The sequence below is a fragment of the Lutra lutra genome, chromosome 16 (genome assembly GCF_902655055.1).
Source record: "Lutra lutra chromosome 16, mLutLut1.2, whole genome shotgun sequence".
NCBI classification, from domain to species: domain Eukaryota; kingdom Metazoa; phylum Chordata; class Mammalia; order Carnivora; family Mustelidae; genus Lutra; species Lutra lutra.
The window spans coordinates 58,846,686-58,862,576 of NC_062293.1; the positions used below are offsets into that span (position 1 = coordinate 58,846,686).

The 15,891-nt window shown below is 53.7% G+C and overlaps 1 protein-coding gene across 3 annotated transcripts; it reads left to right on the forward strand.

Moving 5' to 3' along the window:
* Positions 1-919: 919 nt before the first annotated feature.
* TP53 (tumor protein p53) lies at positions 920-14,008 on the forward strand. 3 transcript variants are annotated; one of them, XM_047706893.1, is made up of 11 exons: positions 920-1,077; positions 9,793-9,894; positions 10,057-10,078; positions 10,169-10,402; positions 10,748-10,934; positions 11,021-11,133; positions 11,362-11,471; positions 11,751-11,887; positions 11,972-12,045; positions 12,393-12,499; positions 13,067-14,008. In XM_047706893.1, exons 2-11 carry the CDS (start codon positions 9,821-9,823, stop codon positions 13,146-13,148), a joined length of 1,140 nt encoding a protein of 379 aa, XP_047562849.1. In that variant the 5' UTR covers positions 920-1,077; positions 9,793-9,820; the 3' UTR covers positions 13,149-14,008. The 3 variants fall into 3 exon arrangements, with proteins under 3 accessions (XP_047562849.1, XP_047562850.1, XP_047562851.1); XM_047706894.1 differs by having other exon boundaries at positions 10,181-10,402; XM_047706895.1 differs by lacking the exon at positions 13,067-14,008 and adding an exon at positions 12,996-13,050.
* The last annotated feature ends 1,883 nt before the right edge of the window (positions 14,009-15,891 follow it).

A 15,891-nucleotide genomic window follows, 5' to 3' on the forward strand; every position in this document is an offset into this window, starting at 1 on the left:
CGCACTCTTTTTTTTTTTTTTTTTTTAAAGATTTTCTTTATTTATTTGACAGAGAGAAATCACAAGCAGGCAGAGAGGCAGGCAGAGAGAGAGGAGGAAGCAGGCCCCCCGCCGAGCAGAAAGCCCGATGTGGGGCTCGAACCCAGGACCTGGGATCATGACCCGAGCCGAAGGCAGCGGCTCAACCCACTGAGCCACCCAGGCGCCCCCTCGGTCGCGCACTCTTAAAGCACCCACTGCCTTCCCTCACCCGCAGAGGGCGCGAGCGCTGTGTCTGATTTTACAGGTTTTGACCCTCTTTTGCTTCTCATGCCACCAAATTTCTGACTTCGACCTCTTTCCATTCATTCGTTCGGTGTTTATTAGGGAGCCCATCCTTGCTCCCAGTCCTGCACTAGCACTGGGAGAGACAACAATGGATAAGATGGGAGGCAATGTCTCTGCCCCTAAGGCTCACGCTGCTGTGAGTTTAAGGCGAGGAGAAATCTTTGCGGAGAACGTTTGGGGCTGTGAGGGCAAGTCAGCAGGATGGGGTGATGCAGAGCATCTGAAGGAATTCGCTGGATTCGGATACTGAGGAAGTCCTTCCTAACAGGTGACGTTTTAGCTGCCGGGAGAGGAATGACAAGTTCAGAGGACCTTCTTCCTTCCACCTTCGCATGTGACACGGCGGCAGGAGTCTTCTAAAATGGTCTCCACCAACTCAGCGCTCGCAGCTCCGGCCTGCCGAACTTCCCCACCCGCAACGTCGAGCGGCGACCGCACCCGCCCGGCGCGAAGCCCGACTATGTCCCCGCCCTCCTCTCGGATTCCACGCCCACCGCCTCCGCCCGCCGGCGAGCGGCTTGCCCTTACTTGTCATGGCGACTGTCCAGCTTTGTGCCAGGAGCCTCGCGGGGGTTGCTGGGATTGGGATTTTCCCCTCCCATGTGCTCCGACTGGCGCTAAAAGTTTTGAGCCTCTCAAAAGTCCAGAGCCACGATCCTGGGCGCAGGTAGCCGCTGGGCTCCGGGGTCACCGGGCGTCCGGCCTCGGAGCGTGCTTCCCGGGACGGTGACACGCTCCCCCGAGGTTCGGGTAAGCTCCTGACTGAGCCAGATGAGTCCCCTCTGAGTCACCGGCTCTCGGCTCCATGTGTTTTCAGCTCGGGAGAGTCGTGGGGGGCTGGGGGTGGGGCACTGGGGACGTAGCGCTCTGTGGGGCTGGAGCTTTGGCTGGCGGCAGCAGGTTAGGAGTGCAGTGCGGGGAGGCCTGGGTGGCGGTGATGGGGATGTTAGGACCAGCCGGACTCGCGGCTGAACAGGACAGTGGGACCTGCAGCGGCCTAAGGGGTGCCTCGCCGCCCCACCCCTCCCAGAGCTGGGTGCGGGAAGCCCTGAAACAAGACGCACAAAGAATCAGGATCTGAGATTTTCGGATCTCGGGATCCCGGGGACCGGTGGCCCCAGATTGTCGAGCCCCCCGCCTTCTGGTGGCATCCCGGGCTCCATTCCACTGTGGTTATTCGGGGGCCGATGCAGGAAGCCCGAGCTGCGTTGGTCCCCCAACTTCCGGACCTTTGTCCTTCACGGAGGGGGCTTCCCCGCCGGCCCCGGCTCCGCCGGACGGAGAAAACCCGGCCGGACCGCCGGTCGCGGGAGTGGGAAGTGCCCCACGCGAGGCCTGCCCGCGCAGCGGGGGGCCCGGCCCGGCCCGGGCGGCCCGCGAGCCCCGTTATTGTGCGGCTGCACCTATACACTCCTGCCTGCGCCGCAGCGCTTCCGGTTTCTTTTTTCCGGAGCGGCTCACTGTCCCCCGACTGCGGGGAAGCAGAGAAGATGTCACGGAGCCGTGCTCTACTTCCGCGCGGACGGGGCCACTCGCCCCCTCCCCCACTTTTTTCCCCCTCGCCGGACCACTCCGCTGTCAGTCTGGGGCGGGAGGGAGGGTCTGTTTGAACGCAAACCTCGGTCCCTCCCCCTCTGTGAATGGTGCGCTCCACCCCGCCGGCTCCGCCGCGCGGACGCGACCACTGCGAGGGACGGGGCTCTCAGCGCGCCGACGGCAGGCCCCGGGGGTTTTCGAGAGCGGGTGCGTTTGACACTTGACTGATGACAGTGCGACGACGCGCCATTTGTTTGTGGCCGAGACACGGTCTCTTTAGCATCCAGCTCGCGGGTTCATCCATTCCGATTTCCTACGCAGCGCGAACGTCGTGGGGGCGGAAGGGGCGGGCCTGGAGGGGGCGGGGCCCGCGGAGCCGAGGGGAGCCGGACGGAGCCGGACGGAGCCGGACGGAGCCGGAGGGACGGGGGTCCGGCCTCCCGCGCGTGCGTTCTTCCCGGCGCGGTGCTTCCAGCCTGCGCCCATTCACCTGCGCACCTGCTCCGTGCCCGCCTGTGCGCGCGCCGCGTGTGTGCAGCTCGTTCCGAAATCGAGGCCGCATTTACACCCACTGCAATTAGACGAGTTTTGGCAACTCACTCCCAGCCTGTCAAAATAAACGTTTTCATCGCCCCCGAGAACGTGCTCGTGCTTCTCCCCAGTCAGCCGCAGACCCTCGGCTTTACTTTGAGTTCCGTCACCGGTTTTGCCCGTTGGAGAGCGTCGTGTAAATGGACCCACGCCGTCTGCGCTCCTTGGCGTAGGCTTCTGGTGGGCAGCACCGTGCCTGCGACGTCCCTCCATGTCCCTGAACGTATCCGTCGTGTGTCGGTGTTCTTGGTCCTTTGTATTAGCACATCTCATCGCAGGACTAAAGCGTGGATCCTTTATCCGTTCTCCTTTCGGTGACCATTTGAGTGGTTTCCTGTTTGGGGTTATTTCGAATAAAGCTGCTATGAATATTCCTGTACAATTCTTTTCGTAGTCCTATGTTTTCATGTTTTGTTTTTGTTCGTTTTGTTTGTTTGTTTTTTGGATAACTGCTTGGGCATGGGGCGTGGAATTGCTAGGTAGGAGTGGAGACCTAAACTTGATGTTTTAAATTCTCATATTTCGCAGTGGTTGTCCCGTGTTCCACTCCCACCAGCAAGAGCCGTCCTTCCTCACATTTGGTTTGTCAGTCTTTCTAATGTGGCGCATCATTGTGGGTTTTTGGGTTTTTTAATATTTTATTTATTTATTTGACAGCGAGATCACAAGTAGGCAGAGAGGCAGGTGGAGGGGGGAAGCAGGCTCCCCGCTGAGCAGAGGTGGGGGGGGAGCAGGCTCCCCGCTGAGCAGAGAGCCCGATGCTGGGCTCCATCCCAGGACCCTGAGATCCTGACCCGAGCTGAGGGTAGAGGCTTAACCCACTGAGCCACCCAGATAGATGCCCCATCATTGTGGTTTTAATCTGCAATCCTCTTAGCTGGGAGCAGTTTCCACGTGCTTATTGGCCATTCCTATGTCATCATGGAAACGGCTCTTCAAATCTTTCCCCCATTTTTTTAAAGTGGGTTTATTTGCTTTCTTATTTTTTTTAGGATTTAATTTATTTTTTTTTTGCAGAGAGAGATCACAAGTAGGCAGAGAGGCAGGGAGAGAGAAGGGGAAGCAGGCTCCCTACTGAGCAGAGAACCTGATGCGATGCGGAGCTCGATCCCAGGACTGAGCTGAGGGTAGAGGCTTAACCCATTGAGCCACCCAGGCGCCGTTATTTGCTTTTTTAAAAATTGTGTTCCACTGCGGAGCAGTTCTTTATATATTCTGGATAGGTCTCTTGTCAGTATATGTGTTTTCTCCTGACCCGTTGCTTGCCTCTCTGTCAGGGTCTACAAAGGAGCAACAGAAGATTTGTCTTCTGTCTTTCAAACGTTTTCTGTGACCTGTTTAGAAAATCTTTGCTGACCCTAACATCATGAAGATACTCTAGGATATTTTTTTTCGAGAACCTTTACAGTTTTAGGTTTTATACTTAGGTCTGTGAGCCATAATTAATTAATTATTTTTTTATAGATTTTTATTTATTTATTTGACAGACAGATCACAAGTAGGCAGAGAGGCAGGCAGAGAGAGAGGAGAAAGCAGGCTCCTGTGGAGCAGAGAGCCTGATTCGGGGCTCGATCCCAGGACTGTGGGATCATGACCTGAGCTGAAGGCAGAAGCTTTAACCCACTGAGCCACCCAGGTGCCCCTATTTTCTGTTTCTTTGTTCTTCTTTTCAAACATTTGAGGAAGAAACAATACCAATCTTATTAATTTCATGATTAGTTAACTAATTTAATGATATCCTGAGAATCCTGATACCAAAACCAGACAAGAATGTTAAAAGTAAAGAACATTCTTGCTATATTTATATATATGCAAAATCTGACAAATCTTAGCAAATCAAATCTGATAATCTATAAAAATGGTAGATACATCCGGACCAAGTAAAGTTTATCTCTAGGTAAACTCTAGACTGCAGTAAGGTTGTAACATTTTAAAAATCAGCCAGTTTAATTTGCCACATTAAGAGATTGAAGGATAAAAATCCTATGATCATTTCAACAGATGCATAAAAAGCAGTTGACATTATCCAACACCTATTCATGTTTTTAAAAAGAAAAGAGAAGCCAACCTCCCAGCAAAGTAGGAAAAGGGAAACTTTCTCAGTCTGATAAAGGGCACCCCCAATCAAATTACCATCAACACATAATCGTGACAGACTGAATGCTTGTTTTCTAAGATCAGGAACTAGGAAAGAATTTGAATCTCATCCCTTCACTATTATACTGAAGGTATTAACCAGGCTAATAGAGGTTCCATTGAAAAATGGTCATGAGGGGCATCTGGCTGGCTTGGTTGGTAGAGCATACAACTCTTGATCTCGGGGTTGTAAGTTTGAGCCCCACGTCGGAGGTAGAGACTACTTTAAAAATAAAATCTTGAAAAGAAAAACTACCACGAGTGATAAGTGATTTTAGCAAGGTCACAGATTTCAAAAACAATATACATGAATTATATTTTTATATAATAGCAACCATTGAATCTGAAGTTGGGTAATGAATTGTTAAAACAATGCCACCTGCAAAGCACCCAAAAACATGGCGTACCTGGGGATAAATTGAACAAAAGATAGACAAGCGTTCTATATTCAAATTGCAAACTACCGCTGTGTGAATTTAAGGAAGATTTAAATAACAGACTACCCTATTCCTGGATGGAACACCCAATATTGGTGAGATGTCAGGCTCTCCAAAATCATTTAATTTGATCCCAGTCAAAATCCTAACGGGTCTGTTTGTAGAGACTGACAAGCTGATTCCAAAATGAAAATGTAGTACAAAGTTGGAGGTCTTAAGCTAGCTGACTTCAAGATTACTATAAAGCTACTGTAGGACAACAGCCGTGAACAGAAGAGAGCCCAGGAAAAGACCATAAGTGTAGTCAAATGGTTTTCTAACTTCTTTATGTGTTTGAAATTATCCATCATAGGTCTTATGCAATTTTCTTTTTCAGTTTTGTTTGTTTTTTGTTTTTTGTTTTTAGAAAAACACTGATGAGAATAACACAACACTCATAGTCTCACCAAATAATTATAACATTTAACATTTTGTCCTATTTGTGTTCCTGTTTTAATCTACAAGTAATGTATGAATACCATCCTCTTTATTTTTCTTCATTAATCAAGCTAGAACCCTTTGACCAGTACCCCCAGTCCCATGAGCATACGTATCTCCCCCCTCTGAGAGCATCACTGTCATATCTTTGTAAGTTTTTATTCTTGCCTTTCATATTTTCACATATATATGTTTGTAAGCAATAAATACAGTTGACTCTTGAACCGCATGGGTTTGAACTGCATGGGACCACTTATACATGGCTTTTTTCTGATAAATACAGTACAGTATCATGAATGTCTTTCTTTTTTCCTTGTGATTATAGTATTATCTATAGCTTGCTTTTTTTTTTAAGATTTTATGTATTTATTTATTTATTTGAGAAAGAGAGAGAGAGAGCACGAGAAGGAGGAGGGGCAGGGGAAGAAACAGGCTCCTCCCTGAGCAGGGAGCCCAATGAGGGGGCTCGACCCCAGAGCCAAAGGCAGACGCTCAACTGACTGAGCCATCCAGGCACCCCTGTCTCTAGCTATGTTAAGAATATAGTATATAAGGAGCCCCTGGGTGGCTCAGTTGGTGAAGCATCTGCCTTGGGCTCAGGTAGTGATCTCTGGGTCCTGGGATCGAGCCCCTCATTGGACTCTGCTCAGTGGGGAGTCTGCTTCTCCCTGTCAAATAAATAAAATACTTCTTAAAAAATATATAGTATAAAATAAATATACAAAATGTGTGTTACTTGATTGTTGTTTTTTGGTTTTTTTTTTTTTTGAAGATTTATTTATTTGACAGACAGAGATCACAAGCAGGCAGAGAGGCAGACAGGGAGAGGAGGAAACAGGCTCCCTGCCGAACAGAGAGCCCTATGCAGGGCTTGATCCCAGGACTCTGGGATCATGACCTGAGCCGAAGGCAGAGGCTTTGAGCCACTGAGGTGCCCATTGATCGTTTATGTTATCGGTAAGGCTTCTGCTCAGCAGTGGGCTGTTAGCAGTTACATTTTGGGGCACTCAAGGGATACACATGGATTTTCAACAGCACAGGGGAGCGCTGCCCCAACTCCCACATTGTTCAAGGGTTGACTATAGTTATTCTGCATTTGTAATTAACATAAACTACTTATATTACTGTGTTTGGCTTTTTTTTTGTCCCCCTGCAAACTAATTTTTTAAATTATTTATTTATTTGACAGAGAGATCACAAGCAGGCAGAGAGGCGGGGGTGGGGGGAAGCAGGCTCCCCACTGAGCAGAGAGCCCCATGCGGGGCTTGATCCCAAGACCCTGAGATCATGACCTGAGCGGAAGGCAGAGGCTTAGCCACTGAGCCACACAGGCGCCCCATTGCAAACTATTTTTTAATCATCTTGTATCTGAGCTATGTCGAGTTCAATACACACAGATAAATTCATCTCCTCAAACTGAGGCAGTGAATGTGTCTTGTGGGCATTTCATGTAGTAGGTATTTCCCTACTGATACATAGTAACGTTTCTCATCATCTCACAGAGAACAACACTGGCATCAACATACTTGTGCAAGACTTGGGATGCTTCCCAATGGGACAGTCTTCTAAGGGGGTCTGCCTAGATGTGGTTTTGCAAAGTAGTAAGTTGCCAGACTCTGCCTTATTACTTTGCAGAATCATCTTGTTTTTTTGTTTTTTGTGTTTTGTTTTCCGGTCATAGCTTTCAGCAAAGAAAGTTTGTTACACCAGACTCCGGATGTATTTAGAAGCCTAATTATTTAGAGCTTGGGTGTGGCTTTGGACAGCCCAGGTTCAAATCCCTCGCCCTGCCCTGGGAGAGGTTTCTGAACCTGGGTAAGCGAGTTAATTCCTTCAACCTCCGCTCCTGCATCTGAAGATGATACCTAGGGTACTGCCTTCTTGAGAGGATTAATGGGATAAGCCACCGGAGCAGTGGGCCCCGTGGGGATGATAAGCAACCCCCACTGTTGGGATGGTGGTGGGCTGGGCGCCTCGGAGGAGAGTCTGGGCTGAGTTGGTGGCCTTCTCACCAGGGAAGGTTCTGCCTCCCCAATCGTCTGGTTCAGCTTTGGAAAATTTAATGGCCCTTGATTCTCACCCCTGGGAAGGAACTTGCTCTGAAAAGGTTTTCTAGTGAGTCTGCCTGCAGTATAGAACTAATAAAATGGGACAGTCTGTAAACGCACACGTTTGTTGAGCTCTTATTATGTGCCAGGCACTCGTCTCAGCTCTGCGCATTACCCATAATAAGTAGGGTACTATTTTAAAGCAGAGGACACTGAGGCCCAGAGAGGTTAAGTAACCTCAAATTACACAGCGATTAGGTGGTGAGCCTGGGATGCAGGCCTAGCCTGCTGCTCCTGTCTCCGGTCCTGGGTACTTTTCATCAAGCACATAGAGATGAGCAAAACTCCATGCCCCTATGTGAGAAAGCCGAAAGGCTAGCCCTTGGGGTAGGGAAAGTTGCCCCGCAAATGTTAGGGAACAGTACAATGTCAAACTCAGGGCTTTTGACTTCTGAAGTTCCCTTCCATGAAAATCTCAAAGTTCTTTTGATCATTGATGAGGGGCGGAGGTCCTGGTCCTTCCCCACCAAGCAAATGTTCGGGATCTCGCCCCCTGCCGCCCCCTCTTGCCTTCCTCCCTGCACGGGCATTTCCATCCCTCACTCCCACCAGTTAGCGTTGGCGGCTGTGATAATGAGCCCTTTGCCAACCTCCTCACTGGAGAACTTTTTTCTTTTTTTTTAAAGATTTTGTTTATTTATTTAACAGACAGAGATCACAAGTAGGGAGAGAACCAGGCAGAGAGAGAGAGGAAGGGAAGCAGACTCCCACCTGAGCAGAGAGCCTGATGCGGTGCTCTATCCCAGGACCCTGGGATCATGACCTGAGCCGAAGGCAGAGGCTTTAACCCACTCAGCCACCCAGGAGCCCCTGAATGGTCATTTTTAACAGAAGCTCAGTCGTTCACCTGTGTGTGTGCTGTGGGCGGATCCCTTCCCCTCTCTCTGAGACGCAGCTTCCTCACCTGTGGGGGTCACCTGTTGGGGGGAGGTTGCCTAGGGCGGCCAGTGTGGTTCTCGGGACAAATGAATTAACACACATGAATGGATTTCACAAACTCTTGAGTACATAAGAAATCAGGCCCAGGAGCAGGTGAATGTTGGGAGGGTGGGGGAGGCTGATGGTGGGAGGAGCCTCGTGGGTAGGGTTGATGGGCTTGTCCCCGCTCTACAAGACACAGAGACAGGGACATCCACAGGGGGTGTGTTTTTTCCGCAAAACTCATGTCAAACTTGGGGAAGATGTCAGGAGGCGGTGGAAGCATAGCCTGGTAGGTGCCCGGGCCGGGGCTGGGATCATCCCTGTGAACTGCTTGCTCCGTGGACAACCCTGGCTCACGACCTGGGCACAGCCATTCACCTGCTCACCGCAGTCAGGGAGCCCGACCGGGCAGTCTTTGGGTGGCCTGGGCAAACACCCCAGAGGAGCTGTGAAGATGAGGTCCCAGAACGTGCCTCCCCCGAGACAGTGGCTGACCCCAGGGTTCCCAGTAGAGGGAACCACCAGCGCAGGGTAAACCGGCTGTGTGGTAGCAGAGAAGGCTGCCAATGGCTGGAGAGTGCTAAAAGATGAGGTCAGAGAGGCAGGCCAGGGAGTCCTGAGCCGGGGGTGGGAGTGGAGATGGTGGTCCTTCAGGAAGCTTCGCAATGAAGGGGGTCAGGTGGGGAATGTGGGCATCCGGGGAGGTATCGCCCCCCCCCCCCCGGTGGAGGATGTGGGCTGACATGCTTCATCCTTATTACCAAGACGGAGGGCAAAAGTAGGGTACCCTTGGGCGCCTGGGTGGCTCAGTGGGTTAAAGCCTCTGCCTTCGGCTCAGGTCATCATCCCAGAGTCCTGGGATTGAGCGCCCCATCGGGCTCTCCGCTCAGCAGAGAGCCTGTTTCTCTGTCTCTCTCTGCCTGCCTCTCTGCCTACTTGTGCTCTCTGTCCGTCAAATAAATAAATAAAATCTAAAAAAAAAAAAAAAAAGGTAGGGTACCCTTTCAGGAAGGCTGTGGACCCCCTGGTGGGAAGCCTGGAATTCCCTCTCTGGTTATCTTTGTGCCTTGAGGACAGGTGGGCTGGGCTGCGCCATCGGGCTGGGCAGGCGCAATGCCCCGGCTCCTGGGGAGGCCGAGGCCAGGGCCATGGCATCTTGGACCCGGTATGGTGTTGGTGGAAGTGTCCGCCCTGCCTCAGGGTTGGGGGACCTGGGGTTGGGTGTGTCTCACCTGGAACCCCCACTTTGCTCTCCCCAGTGGCCACACTCCATTCCCAGGAGCTGCGATGCAGGACCCACAGTCCGAGCTCACCATCGACCCCCCTCTAAGCCAGGAGACATTTTCTGAATTGTGGAACCTGTAAGTGGAAGGCGGGGCAGGCTCCTCACCAGCCTCCCGGGGCCACTTCCCGTTCTGCCCGTCCTGCCCACCCACCCCCAGCCCCAGCCCCCTGGTAGAAGCCCTTGGTGGAGGGGGGGGGGCGGCAAACGCCAGCGCTGACTTCCTGCTCTTGTCTTCCAGGCTTCCTGAAAACAATGTTCTGGTAAGGACAGGGTGTAGGGAGAGCCGGTGGGGGGCTGCAGGGCCAGGGGCTGGGGACCTGGCCCTCTGACTCTTGTCTCCGCACCTGCAGTCTTCCGAGCTGTCCCCCGCAGTGGATGAACTGCTGTCAGAAGGCGTGAACTGGCTGGGAGAAGGGTCCAATGACGCTCCCAGGATGCCAGCGACTCCTGCGCCCGCGGCCCCCGGACCCGCCCCCTCCTGGCCCCTGTCATCCTTTGTCCCTTCCCCGAAGACCTACCCTGGTGCCTATGGGTTCCGTCTGGGGTTCCTGCATTCCGGGACAGCCAAGTCTGTTACTTGCACGGTTAGTGGCCCTCAGGGGCTGATTTCCATGGGAACGTTGGGTGCCTGGCCACATGCCCCCTGGCTTTTTCTGTTCAGGACTTTGGGGTGCTTCTCCAGTCTGCACTTGCTGTCAGTCTTACCTGTTTAGTCCGAGACCTTGGGCTTTCGTCCTTCCCATCATATGGGGCCCTGGATCTCTCCCTCGTTTCCTTTGCTCATTCAGCCCTTGGCTCTTTAAAGTAAGCTTCTAGGATGCAGACCCTCTAGCCCGGCTGTGTCTGGCCACCCTCTGCACACCACTCGCAGCCTCCAGGGGATGCTTGGGCTGTTTGTCCGTCCCCTGACCCTTCTCCTTTCCTTACAGTACTCCCCCTCCCTCAACAAGCTGTTCTGTCAGCTGGCAAAGACCTGCCCCGTGCAGCTGTGGGTCAGCTCGCCACCCCCAGCTGACACCTGCGTCCGGGCCATGGCCATTTACAAGAAGTCGGAGTTTGTGACGGAGGTGGTGCGGCGCTGCCCCCACCACGAGCGCTGCTTGGACAGTAGTGATGGTGAGCAGGGCAGGGGCACAGACCGGGCGGGGCCGGTGCCCAGAGACCCCAGACCCCTGACTCCTCCCCAATGGCTCTGCTCACAGGTCTGGCCCCGCCTCAGCATCTCATCCGGGTGGAGGGAAACCTGCGGGCCAAGTACCTGGACGACAGGAACACCTTCCGGCAGAGCGTGGTGGTGCCCTACGAGCCACCCGAGGTCTGCTTTGGTGTCTGAGCTCTCTGGGAGGGGAGGGCTAGAGGGGTTTGTCAGGTGGGACATAGGGGAGCTTTCTCCTCCTTACTCAACCTCCCCACAGCCCCTGGAGGGGTGCAGAGCCGGATGGGTCATTCCCATTCCTCGGTGGGGGAAACTGAGACCTGCGGAGACTACAGTCCTGTCCCCAGGGGCGGGGTGGCCTGACCTTGGGCCTGTCTGCTGTCTCAGGTGGGCTCCGACTGCACCACCATCCACTATAACTACATGTGTAACAGTTCCTGCATGGGGGGCATGAACCGCCGGCCCATCCTCACCATCATCACTCTGGAAGATTCCAGGTAGGTCCCCTTCCTCCCTTACTGACACCCGTCCTCCCCACTCATTCCCGTGCCCACATGTGGACTCTTCCCGGCTGACTCCCTCGCTGCCTCCCTCGAGCCCTCCGCCTCCCCCGGTTTCCTTTCTGTAGCTTCGGAATCTCTCTGGCCCTGTGGCTTCTTAATATTCCTCTGGCTCAGGCTCCACAGAGGATGAGGGTGGTTGGGATTTGGGGGGTGCGCGGTGAGAGGGCTCACCTCCCTCACTGCCGCCTGCTTCTGTCTTCTTGCCTGGGGTAGTGGTAACGTGCTGGGACGGAGCAGCTTCGAGGTACGAGTCTGTGCCTGTCCCGGGAGAGACCGGCGCACAGAGGAGGAAAATTTCCGCAAGAAGGGGGAGCTTTGCCCCGAGCCGCCCCCCGGGAGCACCAAGCGAGGTGAGCAGGCAGGACTAGAGGAGGTGGGGGGAGCGCGGGAGGGTGCAGTTCGGCTCCCAAGGTGTCCTTCTCTTGTCTTCGCAGCACTGCCTCCCAGCACCAGCTCGTCTCCCCCACAAAAGAAGAAGCCACTGGATGGGGAGTACTTCACCCTTCAGGTACCCAGTCTCCAGGGGGGACAGGCAGTCTCCCACTCAGTGGGACCAGAGGAGGGAAGAAAAACTGTGAATGGGGCAGACGGGAGGCTGGGCCCTGGTCCTCTGTCCATCCTTCCCTCTGCTCCTGTCCTTGATCCTGGAAGTGAATATTACTGGCTTGAAGATGGATTTCAAGCCCTGCGCCCAGAATGCTGGCTTTTTTCTGGGCTGCTCTGCCTGCAATTAGGCTCCCTGCCTTCAGGGGGCAGCTGTCCCTCGCCGTGGATTACAGCTTACCTCAAACCACCGGTGAATGCCCTTTGGGCTTTGCCTTCATGCTTTTCTCTCCCCCTCCTCCCCTGGCACAGATCCGTGGCCTTGAACGCTACAACATGTTCAGGGAGTTGAATGAGGCCTTGGAGCTGAAGGATGCGCTGAACGGAAAGGAGCCAGGGGGAAGCAGGGCTCACTCCAGGTGAGTGACCGGGGCCCTCTCCCAGCCCCCATCCCCTGCCTTCCCACCTTGGAAAGCCACAGGATTGCGTTCTCATCCTACAGAGCTGATGCCCTCAGGGTGGGGCCCATGGGGCCCACCCTGCCCAGACTTGCTTCTGTCTCCCACAGGTCAATTCCACAACCCCATTCCAGCCTTGGGAGGTCCCCAGACCCTTCAAGGGGTGAACAGTGGGGTACCTCTTTGTCATTTCCAGCAACCTCTAGCGCAGAGCTGGGGGCTCAGATAGGGGCCTGATAACCATGGGACTGTATTGGACACAGCGGGGTTGGGACAGACCCTCCAGCCCGGCCAAGTACGAGCATGTCCATGTGGCCTTGCGACTGCTCTTCTTGGGTTCCGTTTCCTTGATTGTCAGGGGGTGGGGGAAGATGGAGAGAAAACATGGAAGTGCCCCAGGTGCTCAGCCAACATGTCTGTAGCTGGCTGCAGCCATTTTAACTGAAATTTCCCTTAGCCTACATCTAGGACAAGGAGCCCAGCCTCCCACTCACTGATGTCACCTCTCCCCGCCTTGTCTCCCAACAGCCACCTGAAGGCTAAGAAGGGGCAGTCCACCTCCCGCCATAAAAAACCGATGCTCAAGAAAGAGGGGCCCGATTCAGACTGATGTCCCCTAGCTTCCTGTGGCCCCCGCCCCGCCCCTGCTGACCCTTCCCCACCGCCCCCGGCCCTCCCTCCCTGGCATTTTGGGAACTTGGAACTCCTGCTTGGTGTGTTGACTGCTTTGGTACAGGTGTACCCCACAGAAGCCCTGGCTTCTTCCATCCGCCTTGCCCTAACGCACTCCTAAAGGAGGTGGCCTCCAAGGTCAGTTGGTTGGGGGGGACGTAGGACGTTCTGGCTGGTTTTTAAAGATTTTTACTGTGAGGAACCATGGGAAAGGTAGGGAAATGTTCCTGAATATCAGGTGCGTTTTTGAAGCCATCACAGACTAGGCTCTGAGCCCAGTTCTCTACCGTTTTAGCCAGTGGTTGAAATTTCCTAATTTCATAGCCCATTTTTATGAAATTCTGATAACCATACCTACCTCACGAAGTTTGTTGTGAGGGTGAATGAAGTGATGTATGTCTGACCCCCCCAGACAGCCCTTTTCTCCCATGGTGCCTATGCCTTGGTGCCTTCGTGGGTGTCGTCGGTTCCCTGTCCCTGCTGGTGGGTGGGGTGACAGCTTCTGTGACAGGGGCAGCTGGCGAGGGGTCCCCTCCTTGCTGGCCCGGCCAAATCCTGTCTAACCTCTTGGGGAGCCCCGGCACCCCAGCATCTCATCCCATCTCGCATCCCAGAGGACTGATTGCATCCCTGGTGTCGGGTCTGTATCTGCCGAGGGCTTTTGCCTCCCTGCCTGGTTCAGGGTGAATTTCTTCTGCACTCTGCACTCACCACCCATACCCCCTCCTCCTCTTCCCCTTTTATATCCCCTTTTTGTACCAGAGTCTCATTTTACAATAAAACTTGCTACCACCTGTGCGTCCGCGGGGCGGGCACCTGGGCTGGCTGCGTGGGGCCCGCCGCACGGCGGGGGTGAGGAAGGAGGGGATGCTGGGAGACAACCACCTGAGTGTCCCGGGAGCGTGGGCTGGGGGGCGCCCAAGGCCGGGGCTCCCGGAGGAGAACAAAAGCTGGAGACTGGGTCAGTCTGCGGGCTGCATGACAACAAGGGAGGGGGGGGACTCCATTCATAACTCGGGAACCAACTGTCCCTCCTCCCCTCCCGCCAGGCCTGGCACGAGGTTCTCTCCTGCCCCTGCTTCTAGGATTGGGCCGCTGCCCCCCTCTGTCAACCTCTCACCGAGGATTATGGGATTTAAATGTCTGATTTAGCAAGACTGAGCCTCTGGGGTCGCCATCTGCTCCACAGGAGAGGAGCAGGACACCTGGGTCCCCGAGGGGAAAGGCGGCAGGTGCCGTTGGATGAAGAGAGGGAGCAGGGGAGGCCTGCCAGCCTGGGTCCCAGGAAAGTGGGGGCGGCTAAGGTGAGGGCTGGGGTGTGGGGCCGGGGCCTTCCCGGCATCCCCTCAAACTGGGCCTGATGCCAGGCAATTCAATGAATTGAAGCTTTAAACTCTGCCAAGAAAACCTTTCAAAGGGCTTCTTGGAGTAGGGAGGAGAGCTGAGGTTGGGGAGCCCAGCACCCCCGCCTGTCCTATTCCTCGGTGCTGCTGGCTCCCAGGGAGGGGGGCTGGGGACGAGCTCTCCCTGTCACCCGCTGCTGGCCGAGCCAGTGCCTGGAGGGATGGCCAGACAGTGGGAACATGGCTTGGCCCACCTCCTCCCTAAAGGTGTGGGGGCGGGGGCGGGGTGCTAAGGTCCGGAGAAGCTTCTGAGGCCACTGTCTTCTCAGCCTTATCAACCAGGCTTTGAGTGCCTGTGGGAGCACCGTGGCTTGCCCCAAGGATCCAACCTCCCTGGCCTCAAAACTGCCTTCTTTCTCTTTCTCACCGGGGAATGCCAAACACTCCCCAGGAGACCTGGAACCATCTCCTTGAGAGACGGTTCTCCTACCTTGGCAAACCAGAGCTCTCGTCTCCTCACTCTGCTAGATGGGTCACCTTGGAGCTCCCTTCTGACCAGTGTCCAGCACCCCTGACTCCCATTTCCCTGCCTGTGGCAGATGCAGCAGCCTCTGCCCTCAAGCTCAAAGCCTGAGCCCAGTACCACTGCGATCCAGAATGCTAACCAACTTACCTCCCTGATTGCAGGAACACAGAGTTCCCAAAGCTATGAGACCCAGCAAAAGATGTACTCTGAGGAAAATGCGTAGCCACAAATGCTTTCATTATTCTAAAAAAGAGAGAGAGAAAGAAATAAAAGGAACCTAGCGTGCATCCTAAAAAAGAAACAAGTTGTTGGAAGAGAAAGCAAACTTGGTTGAAAGGGTAAATCCAAAAGCAGGAGCTTAGGGGGAATAAAAACCATTAATTTAAAAGAGGAAAGAAAGGTGCCTGGGGGGCTCAGTTGGTGGAGCACGCAACTCTTGATCTCAGGGTGACGACTTTAAGCCCCATGTTGGACGTAGAAGTTAACTTTAAAAAAAAAAATTAGAAGTAGGGCCCCCTGGGTGGCTCAGTTGGTTAAGCCTCTGCCTTCAGCTCAGGTCATGATCCCAGGGTCCTAGAATCGAGCCCCACATCGGGCTCCATACTTGGTGGGGAGCCTGCTTCTCCCTCTGCCCACTGCTCCCCCTGCTTGTTCTCTCTCTCAAATAAAATCTTTTGAAAAAATTTTTAATAAAAATTAAAAATAATTTAAAAAGAAACAGTCCAGAGGTTATTGAGGAAGACACAGCAAAGACCATCGATTGGTCCAATGCTACTTAAACAATTCTGTGCCACAGGAAAAGAATGAAATCT